The 20,449-nt window shown below is 46.3% G+C and overlaps 1 protein-coding gene and 1 long non-coding RNA gene across 2 annotated transcripts in view; one reads left to right on the top strand and one right to left on the bottom strand.

Moving 5' to 3' along the window:
• LOC109144108 (ankyrin repeat domain-containing protein 26-like) overlaps window positions 1-8,094 on the bottom strand; it is a 33,404-nt gene extending 25,310 nt beyond the window's left edge. Inside the window, exons 1-11 of the mRNA XM_039570531.1 lie at window positions 7,673-8,094; window positions 7,225-7,339; window positions 6,801-6,974; window positions 6,606-6,712; window positions 5,788-5,878; window positions 4,678-4,844; window positions 4,382-4,475; window positions 2,691-2,857; window positions 2,395-2,488; window positions 706-872; window positions 410-503 (exon numbers count right to left, since the gene is read on the bottom strand). Coding sequence (XP_039426465.1) covers window positions 410-503; window positions 706-872; window positions 2,395-2,488; window positions 2,691-2,857; window positions 4,382-4,475; window positions 4,678-4,844; window positions 5,788-5,878; window positions 6,606-6,712; window positions 6,801-6,974; window positions 7,225-7,339; window positions 7,673-8,094 — 1,692 coding nt within the window. The remainder of the gene's footprint in view (window positions 1-409; window positions 504-705; window positions 873-2,394; window positions 2,489-2,690; window positions 2,858-4,381; window positions 4,476-4,677; window positions 4,845-5,787; window positions 5,879-6,605; window positions 6,713-6,800; window positions 6,975-7,224; window positions 7,340-7,672) is intronic.
• Window positions 8,095-8,578: 484 nt separating this feature from the next.
• LOC109144113 lies at window positions 8,579-9,617 on the top strand. Its single transcript, XR_002044629.3, has 2 exons — window positions 8,579-8,771; window positions 9,218-9,617. It is a non-coding gene; the product is annotated as an uncharacterized LOC109144113 (long non-coding RNA).
• The last annotated feature ends 10,832 nt before the right edge of the window (window positions 9,618-20,449 follow it).

The raw sequence follows: 20,449 nt of genomic DNA, 5'->3' as shown, positions 1-20,449 counted from the left end.
ATACTGCCTTCTCCCACTGTGCATGTGAGGTGTGCCTTTACTTCTTCTGCTGCATAACTACACCTGTCTTCAGAGTGAATTCAAACTAAGAAATGCTGCTGGCCACCAGCGGGTAGCTGGGAAAATGATGAACTCTTTCTCCTCCTCTTCCAGCTGAGCAGCCCCATGGTGCCAGTGGCAAGCAGGGGAAACTTCAGTGCTTCTATTCCAGACTAGAAAGGGCATTCAAAGGCCATTTGCTATGAATGCCATGTAGGTCCTCAGCTGCTTTCCAAGCAGCCTCTACTCAGGAGAAAGCAGGAATCAAACTCCCCTCAGGTCTCCAGGAAAACCTCACCATAAAATTTCCCCATAGAAACAGGTAACTAGGCTCAGGAGTCACCAAAAGGGAAATTTGTGAGCAGCTTACTGGGGCAGTGGCTTGCAGGTCTCTCTGCAGGGCTTCAATCCTGTCGCTTTGTTGCTGGACAGTGCCTTCCAAACTGGTCTTTTCAATTTCAAGGCTTAAAAAGAAATACAGGTCTTACTATAAAAATCTGCCAGAGCACCAATTCCAAAAGAACAGTGCAAAACAATAAAAATCAAGAGTATCATTCAAAACGGTAATGATTTGCTGGGATGCAACAAGGCTACGTATCTATCCTGGAGTTTTCAGGCAATCCCTGCAAGCAACAGACACCTTGCCCCACTGTGTTGTTCTCTTACCGCTGCACACGTTCTTCCAGTCGTTTCACAGTCTCCACGTGTGCCAACAGCTGGTCCTGCAGTTTCTGGGCAGAAGCTGTTGCTTCTCTTTCCTTCTTATCCAAGGCAATCTTCAAGTCACAAACACAACGCTCTGACTGAAGAAACTTTTGTTCCATCTCCCGCAACTGTAAAATCACAGGAAGAATCCACAGTCGTCAGGTGAGCTTTTGTACAGAGTCAGCTGCTGCCGGAGGATTCACGTGCTGCATGTAGCTGCCCATAGATACTGGAATCTCTGCCCAAAGAACTGTAATCATCTCAAGTACCTTCACAGCTTTGCTTCTACTAGCAAATGAACACAAGCTGTGTTACTTCCTCATCTTCTACAGTGGCCTCTCCCATCCCTCCATGGACTTCCTAGAGCACAGTTCTAAGCACTGACACTGCCCCTCCGACCCTTTTGTGGACCTGTGATGATGCTCTTTGTATTCACTTGTTTGCTACTGCATGAATGCATGAACTGGGAAGCTTCTATTCCTAAGGAAGGAAGGTGTCTTGGAAGTGTCAGAGGAAAACTGCTCCAGAGGACCTGTGCTCTGGAGCACACCATGGCACCGGGGGAGTTTTCTGAATTGGGGGAGACCTCAAACGCAGCACCAAGAGAGGTGTCCAGTACCCTCTGAGAAGGAAGTGGAGGATCCCTGAGGAGAGGCAGCTCTGCCTCAGCGTGCTGGGGCCAGGAGGAACAGCAGCAGTTGTATCCTGGTGAGCACCACTTCAGCAAAGGCTCCCAGGTGAACTGCACCGGCAGACCTGCTCTGGAGTTGGGAATTGCACCAGGGTGCTCAGGGAGCGTTCTTAAACCAGGAAGAATCTCAAATGTAGAGCAGCGAGAGGAACCCATGCCCTGACTGGAAGTGGTGAAAACCTGAAGAGAGGCAGCTCTACCTCAGCATGGTGGGGGTGGAGGGAGGAGGGACAGAGGCTGATCAAAGTCTGATATAACCATCACTTCCTTAGGTCTCTCTCCTTCTGACTCCTGGGATAATGTGTTGTCTTTTTTCATGATATATAGAAAGAGACAAGAACCCACAGCTTGATTCCTATGGGGACAGGCTTTCCATAGCTCTGCTCAAACCCTAGCCAATTCCTCATGTAAGTAGAGGTTCTCTTTCTCCACGTCAGCCTTGTGGCTCATGGTTAACTGCCAGTGAAGCTTTCCATGTAGGTTGCTCTTTAACTGCATTGGCAACCTTCTGCTGCAGCTTGGCACCGAGTCCTAGGGAAATGGTGCTCCAGGAGCACAAAGGTTTCCCTGAGCATATGAGGTGTGCCTTTACTTCTTCTGCTGCATAACTACACCTGTCTTCAGAGTGAATTCAAACTAAGAAATGCTGCTGGCCACCAGCGGGTAGCTGGGAAAATGATGAACTCTTCTCCTCCTCTTCCAGCTGAGCAGCCCCATGGTGCCAGTGGCAAGCAGGGGAAACTTCAGTGCTTCTATTCCAGACTAGAAAGGGCATTCAAAGGCCATTTGCTATGAATGCCATGTAGGTCCTCAGCTGCTTTCCAAGCAGCCTCTACTCAGGAGAAAGCAGGAATCAAACTCCCCTCAGGTCTCCAGGAAAACCTCACCATAAAATTTCCCCATAGAAACAGGTAACTAGGCTCAGGAGTCACCAAAAGGGAAATTTGTGAGCAGCTTACTGGGGCAGTGGCTTGCAGGTCTCTCTGCAGGGCTTCAATCCTGTCGCTTTGTTGCTGGACAGTGCCTTCCAAACTGGTCTTTTCAATTTCAAGGCTTAAAAAGAAATACAGGTCTTACTATAAAAATCTGCCAGAGCACCAATTCCAAAAGAACAGTGCAAAACAATAAAAATCAAGAGTATCATTCAAAACGGTAATGATTTGCTGGGATGCAACAAGGCTATGTATCTATCCTGGAGTTTTCAGGCAATCCCTGCAAGCAACAGACACCTTGCCCCACTGTGTTGTTCTCTTACCGCTGCACACGTTCTTCCAGTCGTTTCACAGTCTCCACGTGTGCCAACAGCTGGTCCTGCAGTTTCTGGGCAGAAGCTGTTGCTTTTCTTTCCTTCTTATCCAAGGCAATCTTCAAGTCACAAACACAACGCTCTGACTGAAGAAACTTTTGTTCCATCTCCCGCAACTGTAAAATCACAGGAAGAATCCACAGTCGTCAGGTGAGCTTTTGTACAGAGTCAGCTGCTGCGGAGGATTCACGTGCTGCATGTAGCTGCCCATAGATACTGGAATCTCTGCCCAAAGAACTGTAATCATCTCAAGTACCTTCACAGCTTTGCTTCTACTAGCAAATGAACACAAGCTGTGTTACTTCCTCATCTTCTACAGTGGCCTCTCCCATCCCTCCATGGACTTCCTAGAGCACAGTTCTAAGCACTGACACTGCCCCTCCGACCCTTTTGTGGACCTGTGATGATGCTCTTTGTATTCACTTGTTTGCTACTGCATGAATGCATGAACTGGGAAGCTTCTATTCCTAAGGAAGGAAGGTGTCTTGGAAGTGTCAGAGGAAAACTGCTCCAGAGGACCTGTGCTCTGGAGCACACCATGGCACCGGGGGAGTTTTCTGAATTGGGGGAGACCTCAAACGCAGCACCAAGAGAGGTGTCCAGTACCCTCTGAGAAGGAAGTGGAGGATCCCTGAGGAGAGGCAGCTCTGCCTCAGCGTGCTGGGGCCAGGAGGAACAGCAGCAGTTGTATCCTGGTGAGCACCACTTCAGCAAAGGCTCCCAGGTGAACTGCACCGGCAGACCTGCTCTGGAGTTGGGAATTGCACCAGGGTGCTCAGGGAGCGTTCTTAAACCAGGAAGAATCTCAAATGTAGAGCAGCGAGAGGAACCCATGCCCCTGACCTGGAAGTGGTGAAACCCTGAAGAGAGGCAGCTCTACCTCAGCATGGTGGGGGGTGGAGGGAGGAGGGACAGAGGCTGATCAAAGTCTGATATAACCATCACTTCCTTAGGTCTCTCTCCTTCTGACTCCTGGGATAATGTGTTGTCTTTTTTCATGATATATAGAAAGAGACAAGAACCCACAGCTTGATTCCTATGGGGACAGGCTTTCCATAGCTCTGCTCAAACCCTAGCCAATTCCTCATGTAAGTAGAGGTTCTCTTTCTCCACGTCAGCCTTGTGGCTCATGGTTAACTGCCAGTGAAGCTTTCCATGTAGGTTGCTCTTTAACTGCATTGGCAACCTTCTGCTGCAGCTTGGCACCGAGTCCTAGGGAAATGGTGCTCCAGGAGCACAAAGGTTTCCCTGAGCATATGAGGTGTGCCTTTACTTCTTCTGCTGCATAACTACACCTGTCTTCAGAGTGAATTCAAACTAAGAAATGCTGCTGGCCACCAGCGGGTAGCTGGGAAAATGATGAACTCTTTCTCCTCCTCTTCCAGCTGAGCAGCCCCATGCTGCCAGGGGAAAGCAGGGAAAACTTCACTGTTTCTACTCCAGACTCGAAAGGCACTCAAAGGCCACTTGCTATGAATGCCATGTAGGTCCTCAGCTGCTTTCCAAGCAGCCTCTACTCAGGAGAAAGCAGGAATCAAACTCCCCTCAGGTCTCCAGGAAAACCTCACCATAAAATTTCCCCATAGAAACAGGTAACTAGGCTCAGGAGTCACCAAAAGGGAAATTTGTGAGCAGCTTACTGGGGCAGTGGCTTGCAGGTCTCTCTGCAGGGCTTCAATCCTGTCGCTTTGTTGCTGGACAGTGCCTTCCAAACTGGTCTTTTCAATTTCAAGGCTTAAAAAGAAATACAGGTCTTACTATAAAAATCTGCCAGAGCACCAATTCCAAAAGAACAGTGCAAAACAATAAAAATCAAGAGTATCATTCAAAACGGTAATGATTTGCTGGGATGCAACAAGGCTACGTATCTATCCTGGAGTTTTCAGGCAATCCCTGCAAGCAACAGACACCTTGCCCCACTGTGTTGTTCTCTTACCGCTGCACACGTTCTTCCAGTCGTTTCACAGTCTCCACGTGTGCCAACAGCTGGTCCTGCAGTTTCTGGGCAGAAGCTGTTGCTTCTCTTTCCTTCTTATCCAAGGCAATCTTCAAGTCACAAACACAACGCTCTGACTGAAGAAACTTTTGTTCCATCTCCCGCAACTGTAAAATCACAGGAAGAATCCACAGTCGTCAGGTGAGCTTTTGTACAGTCAGCTGCTGCCGGAGGATTCACGTGCTGCATGTAGCTGCCCATAGATACTGGAATCTCTGCCCAAAGAACTGTAATCATCTCAAGTACCTTCACAGCTTTGCTTCTACTAGCAAATGAACACAAGCTGTGTTACTTCCTCATCTTCTACAGTGGCCTCTCCCATCCCTCCATGGACTTCCTAGAGCACAGTTCTAAGCACTGACACTGCCCCTCCGACCCTTTTGTGGACCTGTGATGATGCTCTTTGTATTCACTTGTTTGCTACTGCATGAATGCATGAACTGGGAAGCTTCTATTCCTAAGGAAGGAAGGTGTCTTGGAAGTGTCAGAGGAAAACTGCTCCAGAGGACCTGTGCTCTGGAGCACACCATGGCACCGGGGGAGTTTTCTGAATTGGGGGAGACCTCAAACACAGCACCAAGAGAGGTGTCCAGTTCCCTCTGAGAAGGAAGTGGAGGATCCCTGAGGAGAGGCAGCTCTGCCTCAGCGTGCTGGGGCCAGGAGGAACAGCAGCAGTTGTATCCTGGTGAGCACCACTTCAGCAAAGGCTCCCAGGTGAACTGCACCGGCAGACCTGCTCTGGAGTTGGGAATTGCACCAGGGTGCTCAGGGAGCGTTCTTAAACCAGGAAGAATCTCAAATGTAGCACAGAGTTAGGTGCTCCAAGTCCCTGACTGGGAAGTGGTGAAAACCTGAAGAGAGGCAGCTCTACCTCATCATAGTGGGGAGCAGAGGCAGGAGGGACAGAGGCTGATCAAAGTCTGATATAATCACCGCTTCCTTAGGTCTCTCTCCTTCTGGCTCCCAGGATACTGAGTTGCCCTTTTGATGATGGACAGGAAAGCATCAAGCACCCCACAATTTACTCCTCTAGGGACAGGCTTTCCATACCTTCGCTTCAACCCTCTCCAGCTCCTTCTGCAAGCACAGACTGTCTTCCTCCACATCAGCCTCATGGCTTGTAGTAACCGCAAGAGCAGTCCTGAAGCATGAAAATTTTGATAGGAAACATGTCCAATTCTGCATCGTTTTCTCCCTGCTTGCTCCCAAATCAACTCTTTCCCCATTTCCTACAAGCACAGTGAAAGCTAAGCCAAGCACATGGAAGCTTGATGAATTCAGATTAGAAGGGACCTCAGGATGTCTCCAGTCCCACTGCCTCCCCAGTGCAGCCTCGAATATGAGGCAAGGCCATACTGTTCAGGGCTCCTTCCACTACTCTTCAAATCCCCATGGATGCAGCTGCACCAACTCCCGGGGCAAGCTGTTGAACTGCCTGACCATCTACATGGCAAGACGTTTTCTCTTTATGTGTGGTTGGAACCTGTCATGTTCCCTTGGACAAGTTGCTTCTCTTTCTCCCAACGCTCCCATCCATACCACTTAACGCACCAACCGTGCCTTTGCTCAAAACCCCCTCTCCCGCAGAGCAACCTTGCTGCTGAGCTAATGGCAGCTTTCCCAGTGGGCCTGGGTCTGTGTGGGGAGGGGGCACCACAGACACCACTTCCTGGTAGTCCTCAGTGGGCAAAGTACAAGAGTACAGAAGGTCTGAGAGCAGCCAAGAGCAGACCTGCTTTTACCAGTCGCTTGGGGAACTCCTTCCGTGTGGCTCTTCCTTCTTTTTCTAAGCTCATTCCCACGCCTCTCCTCAGTCACACTCACTGACAACTGAGGAGGCCTGTGTGCTGTTTTGACAAAGCCCTCACCTTTCACACTGCTCTGCAGCATGCCTGTCAGCTGCCTTTTTTACAAGACACTCCAGCATCTCTTCATGCTCTTTGGAGACTGCAAGATCTAACGGGGTATATCCCCCCTGAAAGGAGAGAGCATCTCCATTAGAAAAACAGAGACAAGTTCGGCACCTGTTTGAAAGAGCAGCTTCACCCACATGCCAAGGTTACCTGATTGTGAGCATCACTCCTGGCACCATGCTCAAGTAACCGCCCTGCTACAGTAGCATTACCAGAGAGGACAGCCAGGTGAAGGGCAGTGTTGCCGTCAGCATCCGTCAGATTTGGGTCGGCACCGTGTTCTGGCAGAATAGCCACACATTCTTCTTGCTGGTGCTCTGCTGCCTGGGAACAACACACAAAAGAAGGGGGAAGACTTTCGACATTTTTGTCTCACTCTGTCACAACTCGCTCATCTCCCGAATGCTGTTATGGAAGGTCATCTTCAAAAATTTAGCTAACAGAGGCCTAAACCACGCCAACAGCAACATGCATGTTTCTGTGGCCCTTCTGTGTAAGGAATCCTGTCAGATACCTCTCCTGTAATGCACCGTCAATAAGCCTCACTTAGAAGATCAGAACACAGTCCACTTACCATCATCAGTGGAATTCTCTTGATGCCTTCAGGAAGGTTCAGCTGGCAGTTCTTTTGTGCTGGATATCTAACGACATCTGCATGGCCATTCGCAGAAGCGAGATCCAGAGGTGTCCTAAAAATTAAACAGACGGTCTCAACACAGACAAAAGACGGAACGAATTTGCGTCTTTACGCAGCCCTGGGGAGCCTGCCCGGACTCTGTTCCTGCCACTCGCGGCTGCTGCAATCCTGCGCTGATCAGCCACAGGGCAGAAGAGAACGGGTGAGGTCTGAGCAGCTGCGAAACAGCCCTGCAGAGAGACCACGGCGAAGTGGCAGGCCGGCAGCACGCACTTCCAACAGCGCTCGAGCCAGCCCGGCAGCTACAAGCCACGAAAAGCTCTAGAGCTCGCTGTGTCTCCCAGCTGACAGGACAAATCTCGCTGTTCAGGCCATTAGCTCGAACGCGATGCTACACACGGCCTTAAGGGCGGGCGCTTCCACGTGGCATCCAAAGCTGCCAGGGGGGTTGGTCGCACTATGCTGATGCTCTCGGTCTGCCTTTTCCTTAAGAGAAGGCTGCCGAGGACTAGAGGAGCTTGGCTCAGAAGCTGCCGCGGCAGCACCTGCCAGAAGCAGCCAAGGTGTCCCATCCGTGGCCCACAGAACTGACCGGCTCTGCTGGTCTCTCCCGTCGGTGCCGACTCTCTTGAAACACCTCGGCCAGGCCAGGTGGCCGCGGTGCAGCCCGCCCTGGACCCTCTCACTGGGCTCGGAGGCGGCGGTGGCGGCGGCACAGGGCCGCCCAGACGGGCTGCTGTATGGCGACTGCTGTCGCCTTCTGCTGAAGAGCCCCCTGACTCTCTTCTGCAGGGCGTGCCACGACATGGCCCTGCTGGGAGCGACCAGCAGCAGGAAGCCCCCGGCGGGCTGCTGGGCCCCGGGTGTGGATCGGGATAAGGATCAGGACGAGGAAGAATGTCAGGGCGAGGACGAAGGACAGCGAAACGAGGAGGACGAGAACAGGCACTCGGCACAAAGCAGATGAGGTCGCCCCGCGCAGTGGCTGCGGCCAGGAGCCTCCGAGACGGCGGCAGGGACGCGCAGTGCTCCCAGCGCGGGACGTGCTGCTGCTCCCGGAGCGGGTTGGGCAGCTCTGAGCGCCGCGTCCGGGCGCCAACAGAACCGCGGGCACCAACAGAACCGCGGGCACCACGCGCCTGCGGCGTCACAACGGCCGGGGGCACGCGCGGGGCTCCACCGGGGCCGTCACAGAGGCCGCGGCGCGGGCAGGGGAGGCGCCGGGCGGGTGACGGCGGGGCCGCGCGGACGCGAGGGCGGCCTCGGCGGGCGCCCGGCAAGGAGGCGGCCCGCGGCTTGCGAGGCGGCCGGCGGCACTGGGCGCTGCCTCGCCTCGGGCTGCCCCGGGGCACGGACCGGGCTGCTCCGCCCGAGCTGCAGGCTGCGGCAGGCGCTCGAGCAGCTCTCGCCTCGCCCGCTCCGGGTTTTCCCTCAGCGCATGGCCGGGGTGCCTCTGGGCACACATCCCCGACATGAAGCTCAGGGTGCGGTCAGAGCCCAGCACTTGCTTTCTGGGTGGAGAGATTGTCTAGGAGACTGGGGATATTTCCCAACACTTTTTTTTTTTTTTTTTGCCTTTGCGGGCTGCAGCTGGGTCAGCTCCCCACAGGCTCAAAACCTGTGGGTTTTTCCCGTCATTCATGGCTGCCAGAAGCTCACTCGCTGCCTTTGCCTTCTGCACAGTCCACAAGGAGGATTGCTCTAAAATGCAGGAAGAGTCTGTTATCAATGAATTTTGGGAATGTGGCTTTCGCATGCAATAAGGAATTAATCAGTAGGAGAGAAAGAATTATTACAATTAGGACAGTTTGTCTAAAGTTATTGGTGGACTTGGTTGTTATAGTCAATTTTAATTCTCTGCTTATTAATAAGTTTAAGGATCCAACGTTTGCAATGTTTCATGTTTAAAATAAGTTGTTTACCCCCGTAGGACTGAACGTAGAACATTCCAGAACCGGATAAAGTAATGAAAGCTGCGGGCGTCCAACGAGAAATTAACGTAAAGGGATAAAACAAGGAACAGCATTGGATGGACAGTGAGCCAACCGGAGGACCCTAGACAACAGTCCAACAGGGAGGAGCCAATCAAGATACCCAAGACATCAATGAGCTGATCTCAAAGACTTTGGTGGGCGGAGGAATGGGCGGTCTAAGGGCGGGGTTTCGGGGCTATAAAATGTATCGCCCCTAGGTTGTGGGCGTGCCTCTGGCGGCATCTCGTTGTGGGTAGGTGCGCTTTGTTTTGTGGCAGGCAGACCGCCGCAGGGGTTTCCAATCGTCTATATTTTGATCAACTGGTTCGGTGTTTAATAAATTCTTTGAACGATCAAGATTGTGATCCCGTTTTTCACAGTCTGGCAACCGATAACTAGCAATAGCTGAGCTTGAGCCCACGATTTTGGTCCAACTGTGCTTCAAGTCCCCTGCAGGACAGGGACACATTTGCCTGGCCTCCGGCTGTGAAGATCAGCTCATTAAAATTCTTTGAGAGATACCTCTGTCCGAATACAGGTGCAAGCAAGACCATATGCCAAAATCACTACTACCGATTTTTATTTAAGACTTAAATGTTAAATAAAACTTGCAAGAAACACGTTTTCACATCTGAACTGGGCACAAGGGACACAATAGATGCACTATTAAAAAAAAAAAGTTATCCAGAGACTTCCCATAGCAGTTCATTCAAAAGGGAACCTGGTGCACGTGAAGGTTTTCTGGAATCCAGCACATCCAGTTTCAAGTTCAGCAGTGGCTGGGGAGAAAGGAGACAAGATTCCTTATGTTACTTTTACAGCAGACAGGGAGAAATAAGGCACTATAAGAAGATTTGACTTAACTCGATAGTCTGCAGTCCTGAACAAGACTTTAAAATTTCCAAGGACACATAACAAGGGAAGAGCTGGGCACAAAGGAAGAAACACATTTTGTGCACAACAGCAGAGCAAGTGTATGGTCACGGTTTAGTACTGAATGCAGTCAGTGTTCAGGGAAGAAGAGGTGGCTGAAGTCTATAAAGATCTCTAAAAATCTGGGGGCTTCTTTGATGTTTTTGCTGGAGATGAACTCTAGTGAAGGGCAACTTCATCTTAAGCCAAGTGTTTCTGTGTGGGGCAGTGGGTGAATTTTCTTTTTGCTTGGTTTTTTCTAGGCAAGTGCATAACATTCTATGCAATATTTTGGGAAGCAGGCATTTTTCCCACTCAAGTCTAAACTAGAAAGCTAGCAGAACAAAATCTCAGTGCCTTGCAGAGGAAGTTGAAAATAATGGCTTGAAAGCTGTTGAGACTTAGTCACCTTTTTCCTTAAGAACATTCCTAATGTAATGACACATTACTTTTTTTCAGTTTCTTAGTGATTTTTCATCCAGTTCGTGTTGTACCTAGAATTATACATGAAATATACAGTTAAGATACAATATGACCCAAATGTTACTGCTAAAACTCCTGAACATTCTTACACCCCACAGAGAATGTGATTAAAACCTAAAAATAGGCATCCCAAATGGAGATGATGGTCTGTGATGGCCGAGAAGATGCCAAAGGCCTTGGACCACATGAGCTATTGTGGAAAGGCGTGAGAGAGCTGTGACTGTTTCTCTCCTGGAGCAGACAAAGCTCAGGCGACCTTGTCTGTGTGTATTAACTACCTGATGGGTGGAGTAAAAGAGATGGAGCCAAGCTCTTCCCAGTGGTGCCAAAAGAACAAATGCCCCCAAGCCTCAAGGGTTTTTGAAGCGTGGACAGGCAGCAGTAAAATCCTGGGGAGAAGAGAAGCCCTAGAACATGAAATGAGACACTGGTAGCAGAAGGAAGCAGGAAATCTCAAGCCTAGACCAAAAGACAACCTAAAGCAGGACTAATCCTAAGCACAGCCGTAGTAGTGGAGGTGCTGGAAGCAAGCACTTTCCCTGGTTTATGAAGCCTTCACAATGACCAGAAGGTCCACAGGACCCTCCGCAACACGTGCGGATGAATGAAGAGAAGAAAAAGGTCTTGTTTGCCTCTTATTTATTCCAGGAACCTTTTGTGATTCTCATCCCCACCCAAGAAAAAGAAATAGGTGGAAATAAAGCCACCACATGGATTTCTCTGGAAAAGGAATGAAAAGGCCTTTGAATGAAAATACACCTTTGAGGACTCTGACAGTGTCTCCACTGCTCTCCTGCCCCCCAGCCCTCTGGAGAAGGCATCACAGCCTAAACCTCCTCATCCTGTCCCACCTGAAGAATTTGCATCCCTCCATTGCAACACTCAAATTATGGGAGCCATCCCAGTGTATATAAGGCCCCAGAGCTCACTCAACGAGTTCCTCTGAGAAACTTACAGGGTTTTAAAATGTACCCATGAGAAAATAGCAACAAGATATTACTCAAGGGGTCAAAACAACAAAAACTTTACTGGCAAACTTCAGAAAATCAGGGAACTTTGGCAAAGTTTAAAGCAACATTCATTTAACATAAAGCATTTCACAAAACATTAACTTAGCTCACTCAACTTAGCAAACTCCAAGCCCCTTTGTTTTTAAGGTACTCAAAACCCTGAAAAGATGGAATTAGAAGAAGAAAGAGAGAAGAGATACAGAAAAGATCAGATATAGCTATAACTCCTAGTTCCAGCAGTGTTCAGCTGATGGAAATTCCAAGAAGAGGTAGGATCAGGATGTGCTGCCTTATGTCCTGGGTTAAATACCCTTTGACTTCCTGGGCCCTTCCCCCAGGTGGGATTTCCAGTCATCTGGCCATTCAGGAGCTCGGTTAGGGGCTCCAGAGACTGGGAGTGGAGCATTGCCTCAAGTATTGCCTCAATTGGTAGCCACTGTGGGGGCTGAGCCAGAGGCTCTAGGGGGTGGGGTGTGCAGAGTAGTGCATTGCCTGACCAGGGCAAGACCCGATGTGCCCTTTTCTTGATACACACGCCCGAAATGTTTCAAGCCAGTAATCCTTGCAATTTCTCACAGCCTGTTAGTACCACTTTTGAGAAATGTATTGTAAAAATGTAAGGGCTTGATAACCAATATCTTTTGAGACTAACCCATGGGCCTTTTGCTCACTGTTAGGCAATTACATAATAAAAGTTAAGGTAATTATACAATAAAAGCACAAGAGTTCTTGACATATATCTGGTGTCTTTGTTTAGACTGATGAGGGAATTTACAACAAGCATCATGCCCCTACCAGTGGGTTGTGACACCTGCTTTGTGAGGTGTCTCACAACTTTCTCAAGCAGACGCTGATCTGCAGACAGGGTCCCACAATCACGTAATCCAAAACACAGTTTCCAAGTGCAGTTCTGCAGTCAGTACTTGACTTGTCCTCACCATCAGGGATTGAGGAGAATGCCATCAGGGCCCTCATCACCTTGACTACTGCTCCCAGAGCTCTGAAGTCACTTTTGATACTGCCCAGGTTTCTTTGGTCTTCCTTTCCTTGGTAACTTGTCATATCTGCAGGGAATGAGGTCATGGGAGCAGAGCTTGTCTCCTTCCCAGTCTCCTGTGTTGTGAGGGAGCAGACCATCTCATCTTCTCTCTTGCTTTCCTGATCATCCTTCTCTCATTAAAAATGTTTTCTTTAATCCAAACTATTCCCTTTGAAGATTGGAAGAAGATGTTGGGTTTTCTTCTCATGCTTCCTTCCACATAGGCATTAGTGCATGTGTCCAGAGTGATTTGTCAAACTTGTACTGCTCCTTTCATTTGAAGAGGTGGGAACTGGTATGGTGGACTTTGATAGTTAGCTGCTGCTATTTCTGCCTGGCCAGATCTGGAAGATGGTGTGGAGGACAAAAATGTATGGATCCACAAGTAGAATCATTTAATCTGTCTTTCCTTTGGTGTCTGTAATTACCCTAGCATGGCCCTAAGTGCAGCTGAGGGAGGGTCTTCTTCAGTTTGCTTTCTTGAGTCATTGTGCTTTGCAAGGTGTTGCGAAGTCTTTTAAACGGAATAAGTATTGGGAAAGGGGTGTTGATCTGAAGAAAGTTAGTAGATGCAAAAAGGGGATGAATGGGCTCTGTCTGTAGCACTGTGCCAGAATAAATGAAACTTGCCAGTAATATGGTCCTTTGTAGCACACCTGCCAGGATGTATAGCACAAGTCCTTGCTGCTGTACTAATTTGTGACCCTTGCAGTCATTCAGCCCTCAGGCACATCTCAGTTTGTGATCACAGAGATGCAAGGACAGTAAGAGTCACTTCCCAGCCTAGTGTTAAAAGGAGATGATGCTGTATAGATGGGGGAAGTATGTTGGGAGATTTGTTCCCCAGTATATTTAGAAAAGAAAACTTACAATACCATCATTGTGGTAATTAGTGTTTGGTGCCAGTGTTTTCCCAAGTGACTCTCACAGTGTTGCCTGTCCCCAGGCCTAGCGTAGGTGCGGTCCTTTTGTGTTATTTAAGTCTCTGTTCATATCATGAGGTATGTCCTATAATCACTCCACAAATCAACAACAAGGCTTCCGGAGTAAAGCCTTTCAAATGGCTAAGGATTTTCCTATGTCCCCTCCTCTTTCACTATCCTCACAACTTCATAGTCACTTGCACCCAGATTTCTGAACTCTATTGTGCAGTGTCCTTAAAGCTTCCCTGAACTGCCTTCAGCTGCAATCTTTCTTTTTTTTTTTTTTCGGGAGCTAGCTTTAAAACACAGCTTGATGCAATGGGAGGTGGAGAATTAGACAGCGTTGGGATATAATGCAGCTTTTCAAAAGGCCCAGTATGTACTCAGACAGGGCTTTTGTGCTGCCCTGTTGCCTTCCTGCCTCTGTTGCCCTACGAAGGAGTAAACTTCCCTGAGTGAAGAGAGCATTAGCTACACTCTCAGAAATGTGTTACTCCTTTACATGTGCACTTTTTGCCATCTAGTGGCAGCAATGTCTTTGTGTACTGTCTGCCTCACAATTTTACTTTTTAGGCGCGGTACAAAATTGTTTGTTGTACAACTGCTCCATCAAGCATCAAGGTGCAACTCTCCATCCATGCTACTGACTGTACTGCTGTGATGAAGGGTCAGAAGACTAGATGGAATGGTCAGGTTGGGAGAAGTATCCACTGTCAAGTAAAACCACAGAAATGCTCAAAATTGGTGCCTTTCTGAAGCTTAATGGCATTTTGAGTTAATTAACCAAATACTCATTATGTGATCATATGGAAGCCTGGTTGCTGATTTAGGGATGTATCCTGAAAGATATTCAGTCTTCTGAGGAATGACTGAGGGAACTGGGGTTGTTCAGCCTAGAGAAAAGGAAACAGCAGGCAGACCTTATAGCTCTCCAGGATGATCTGAAAAGGAAATTGTAGCCAGGTAGGGGTCAGTCTCTTCTCCCAGGTAACAAGTCATAGGACAAAAGGAAATGCTTCAAGTTGTACCAGGGGAGGTTTATACTGGATAATAAGAAAAAATTCTTCACAGAAGGGTTTGTCAAGCATTGGAAGAGGCTGCCTAGGGAAGCGGCTGAGTGACCATCCCTGGAAGTATTTAAAAGATGTGCAGAAGTGGCACTCAGGGATATTGTTTAGTGGTGGACTTGGCAGTGCTGGGTTAACAATTGGACTTGACAGCCTTAATGGTCTTTTTCAACCTAAACAGTCCTGCAATTCTGTGATTGTGGAGCCTCTAAAATGAAAAGCCATATTTTGATGGGAATGCGTATTTCATGAGTGCCTCCCATAATCATTAGGTATGCTGTGTCTCTGAAATGCAGCAGTTGTGTTGGACATGCAGGTACTTAAAACAGCTCCACAACAGTGATGCCAAATTGCTTTAGAGGAATTCCTTCACTAAAATACAATTCTGCAGATCTGTAGGGATTGTATGTGGCCATTTTCCTGAGCTTCCATCTACTTTTGAACCAGGCTATGAACTGGAACTAGGTTTGTCTATATAGATGGCTTGTTACAGCACCTGATATGAGGCTATTAAACTATGTGTCTTTTCACATCCAGAAACTAGAGACCTGCTGTGGCTACACCATATCTGAAACATGCTATAATCCCACCAGTTTGCAAGTGTGATAGAAATAATATCCATCCATATTACTACTGAGGAACTGAGTCCCTGGCACAGGTAGTACATGCAGAAAGTCCATAGCACATATTTCTTCAGGATAGTTGTTTCACATAGGAGTAGACATGACATAAAGTGCATATATTTGTGGATTATTTTGGGCATGTTCTGATTTCCCCAAAAGAGACCTTGGAGTATTCCAGATAAAAAACAGGGGGCAACCCCCAGGAGCAATCTTGCAAAAGCTCATTGAAATGGCCAAATCCTCTCCAGGAGGTTGTAATGTCTGAAAAGCACTATGCAACACATACCTTTGGTAAGCAGGCTATTTTGACAATGCACTTTGCTTTGCTTTAAACCAAGCATTATTTCCCAAGATACAGAAACACTGTGCAGAATACAGTCCAGTCAAAAGGAACATTCAAATCACAGCTCAAAGTTGCATTGCACTGAAGGAAGGAAACTAAGGTAGATCTACACTCCATGACAGGGTAACTTTCTTAGCATAATTAGATTGTGTTGCTGTAGCTAGATTTGCTCCCATAAGCATATGAGCTTGTTTAGCAGGATCTTCAGCCTGTTCACCAGGACACCATGAGGACAGACTTATCCCACCACATGTGCTGTGTGACTACAGAGCTGTTCCCCCATTGAACTCTAGTGGCTTGCCTCTCCTATGTGTGAAACTTGTTAATTTGCTTTACCCTATGGAGAGTTCACAGATGGCTACTCCCCAATTACTAAACTGTTTGCAGATGTTTAGTTGATAGATGTTTGTTTAGCAAGCATCTGTGGTGATTTAGGATGATCCTGCCCCTGTGCTTTTGCCTTCCACTCAGAATAAAAGAGGTTGCCCTTATTCCTTCATGGGCTTTCCCTTTTAAAGTGATTGACTGGAATCTGCCTGAAGCAGTTGTTAAAGTGCTCACCAAAACAACCCACTGGCTCAGGGTAATAGCTTTAGATGTGGATATTGGCTACTGTTTGCGAAGTTAATCAGCTTCCACCCAAACATGGTAATTTGTTCCCCCATAATTCTGACACAGTGCCAGTAACCAACACCTTGAACTGGCTTTACCAGTCTGGCTGAATCCAGGAGGGGGTCAATGGTCCAGCCCAAATGCTGCACAATATAAAGAATTCATATATTTTCCATGCTTCTTCTTGGGATGAACATTTTATTTCTAAAAATCTGTTACTTCAAGACAAGAATTTAAAGAAGTTAAAGAAGGCTAGCAAAGAAAAAAAGAAAAAGAATAGCAATAACACAGATACCTTGAAGGTGTGTTTTGTTACTGGGATACTGACTTTTTCATAATAAGTCAAAGATTTAAAGTGCTAATACATAATGAGTTCAACAAACATCAATGTTACAAATGTACCCACATAAACAGTCCCAGTACATAAGCCAAATTGCCTGCTGTGGATCATCTGCCCTTTTTTTTTTTTTTTTTGGGGGGGGCGGAAGGGGGGGAAGGGGATGGCTAAATAGTGTACCAATCTGGGTATAGAGCCCTTTCCTTATCTTAGAGAAGCTGAGAAACTGTACCTGTAAGAGCGATACAAAGAAGTGGCAAATTCTTCTCTTGAAGTGAGACTTTTAATTAAAAGATTAAAATAAGTAGATAGAAATGGTAAAACAGCTCTCCTTTTCCAGCCTTCAGCTGGCTGTATTTGGTATTCTCAGAGCTGGACAGTTAACTCTGTTTTATTGGTGTGCATTTGGTATTGGATAATATGCTGAATGCAGTTAGCTCTTTCTTACCACCTTTCCTCATATTTTTCAGTTATTTTAACCACTCCTTGTTTCTCACTACATATTTAAATGGCCACATGTCTCACTGTATCTGTACAGAGCTTGCTGCAAAAGGCATTGAGTGTTCTACTGCTATTGTAGAATTATAATAGTTCAGGTTTTACAAGTCTGACCTGTAACTAGAGGAAAAATGGACATTTATAATTTTATTGGCCTACTAGTGATTACTGGATGGACAACTATCTTTTCAGTAATTAGAGTAAGAGGTAAAAAAGCAACGAATACAAAGGTGTCTAGTGCAATATAGTGCAACATTTCCACAGATTGCAGGATTTCGATTTGCCATTACATTTTATTAAAATACAATTAAAAGGCAGAAAAGAATAGAATCACCCATACAGTATACAAGCTAGAAAGTGTAGATTAATGTATTTTTCAGCATCACATTTCTGAAAACAGTGGCTTCTCTATTTTAAACTCTAAATAATGTTATGTTGTTGAAAGACAGGGTATGAATTTTACATAAGCTAATGAAAGAATTACTTTTGATGATGAAAATATTAATTGTGTAAGAAAAACATTTTATAAATGCTAAAAAAATTTTATAAATGTGAAAGAACTGGGTACATTTCTTTGTTTTGTCTTTGGGTACTGGTGTTGTGCAAGGTATATTCTCTTGTCTGGTAAGTTTCTATTAACAAGATATTTAAGTCAGTAATCACAAATCAGTCATTTTCTTCTTAGTTACAAAGACTGGAGCTTTCCTTCTGTTTTGCTATAGATTTCAAATTACAGTGGTGTACTGTATACACCTTGTACTATCTGTGTCTTTATATACATAATAAATATGCACATATGTAGTTGAGTAAGTATGTATATAAAATACAATTGATTGCTTAAAACTTGTAACTAACTTTGGAATACAAACCTTGTTTGTTTTCAGAGGAATTGTGGTGTTAGCCTACTTGGGAAAAATCTCCTTTCCTTTGTTTTGTTTATACAGGATACAAGCAAACAAAAAAAATACAACAAAAAAAATGAAATTCAGTGTTGTGATAATTAATTCTAATTCACCAAGGATCAAATTCAGAAAAGAATATTTTTCTCCATGTTCCAAGAGGGGATAAAGAAGGATAGAAAGAAGTATATTTTCTTATATAAAAGCCAAAGAGGTATAGTTTAAGTGCTTTGCAATGTCATAGGTGTAATACCACGTCAGAAGGCACTCCTCTGTACCTAGCAGCTATGTGCAACATAGAGTGAGTGGGTCAGTAGTGAATACTGGTGCTGTTTCCAGAGATCTGATTGCTATTGCCAACCTCTTTACCAGGCTGCTTTTGTTTGTTCTCTGGGAAAGATTCTATGGGGATTTCGATTCAACTTAGTCTCAGTAATATGTCTTTAGGCTTGACCACAGTGAAAAAAAAAAGAATGTCACTGTTACTGTCACTCTCCTCTAGGGCCAGCTTATCTGTCTTGTTCAGCACTTTGTCTGCAAGAAGCTTTGGCTTAGTTGTGTCCCACCCTAGCAATCAGAATGCTAGCTAGGTAGCTGAATTCCTTCAGTTCCCATTGGAGATTTTTATTTGTATATTGTGCATTCTGTTGTTTTCTGAAGTTTTGGTGAACTCCAGGTGTAGATGAACATGAATGTTTACTGAAGAACCAGTCGATTTTCATATTATTAGGCATTATCTTAATGCATCTTCATATTTCCTGGTGTTTTACTTGGCTGGCCACTTCTTTCTCACAGAAGTACAACATGTAGGCCTCAGTAGAGTATACAAATTTAATTATTTCTTCCTGATGCATTTTTTTGCACATATCCCCAGTGTCTGTGATCTACCACTGAACTACTAGCTGTGCTATGCCTGTCAAACAGCTTTGGAGTAATGGTTTATGGCAAGATAACTAGCTGTACAGAAGATTATTTAAGATTAACAGCACTGGACTCTATCATTCCTTGTATGTTCAAGTTCAGTTGAGTGGCAAGACAAATGAATTAGCAGGTGCACTGATCTGAAGAGAGCAGACAAAAACAGGTGTAAAGAAAGAGTGTAAGAGAGGAAATTACGTATGGAGATACTCAAGAAAAAATGTTTAAAACAGACTAGTAAATACAGTCTGTAAAATGTTCATCATTTGGATCAGTCTTAACTGTAAAGATGGGGAACAGTGTGTTTGTGTTTCCACACACAGAGACCTGTTCTGACTTTTAAGGGAACAGCAGACAAACGTCTTCAAGGTTGACTGCTTTTGAAGTAAAACCTCAGGCACCTCAGACACACAGCAATTGGATGCAGGCTGAATGTAGGCTTCAAAAGTCCTTCACTCAGTGGACTCAAGGACCATAATTAATATATCTAGGTCAGTCAATAGCAGAGTAAAAAGTCATTGTCCATAGACCCAGCAGGGATAACTAGTGGGGTTACTCTGGTCCCCATAGTCCCCGAGATCTAACAGACAGGATACCCATCCAGTTTTCACTGGGATAGTTTGGGTAACAGGTCTCTGTGTCCTGAAGTTGGTTGACATGCCTAAACATTAAATCCTCCAAATCAGCACTAACATCCTCTCTTTCTCAAAGACCCGCTACCTAAGATCTGCAGGCAGTACCTCTGATGCAACCACAGGAAGACAATCTCCTTGGTCACGTGGTGATGACTAAACTTCCCACTTTCTGGGGTCATGCTTTCTGCTTCCAGAAAACAGTGCCACCCATGAAGCCCAGCAAGGTGCCATTTCCCCCTTCACATCAGCAGCACCCTTGTCCTCCTCAACATCACTGAACAAAATGCCACTTGCAACACAGCAGTCTATGTGACCTCCAATCTCTTCTGCCTTTTCTCCATCTAAAACCTGGGGGCAGAACAGTTACAAGAACTCCTTTGTCAGCATTGGAAGAAGGGTCTTGTTCATAACACAGAACAGTCTGTGGCATGGAAGATCACTGACTTCCTAACAAAACAGTTATTGTAAAACACTTCCTGACCCTTTCCACGAGTCATTGGTCAAAATCTGCAGAAGGTTTTGTCCAGAACAAAAAGACCCATGTCTTTTTTCACGTATGGAGAGAACTGTCTTATCTTGAGAAGATTATTTGTAACACAAGTTTGGAACCATTTTCACAGCTGCTTTATTTACTAATGTTAAAAGGTGCTTAGAGGCAGACAGCTATTCTGGGACCTGCATCACCCATTACTGACGCTCTTGGGGGCTTCCCAAAGCTGTACAGCGTCCAGCTGCAGACGTCCTTGGTGTCACCTGCAGCAAGCAGGAAAAAGCTGGCTCCTTCACAAGGAGCAAGGCCCAAATAGAGATGTTGTAAAGGTGTCGGTGGAGGCGAAGGATGAGGGTCTTTGTATAGGTTTGTCCTGGGTTGCAGTGTATTCCATTACCAT

Source organism: Corvus cornix, chromosome 1A (assembly GCF_000738735.6).
Source record: "Corvus cornix cornix isolate S_Up_H32 chromosome 1A, ASM73873v5, whole genome shotgun sequence".
Taxonomy (NCBI): domain Eukaryota; kingdom Metazoa; phylum Chordata; class Aves; order Passeriformes; family Corvidae; genus Corvus; species Corvus cornix.
This window is presented reverse-complemented; position numbering and strand designations above follow the sequence as displayed.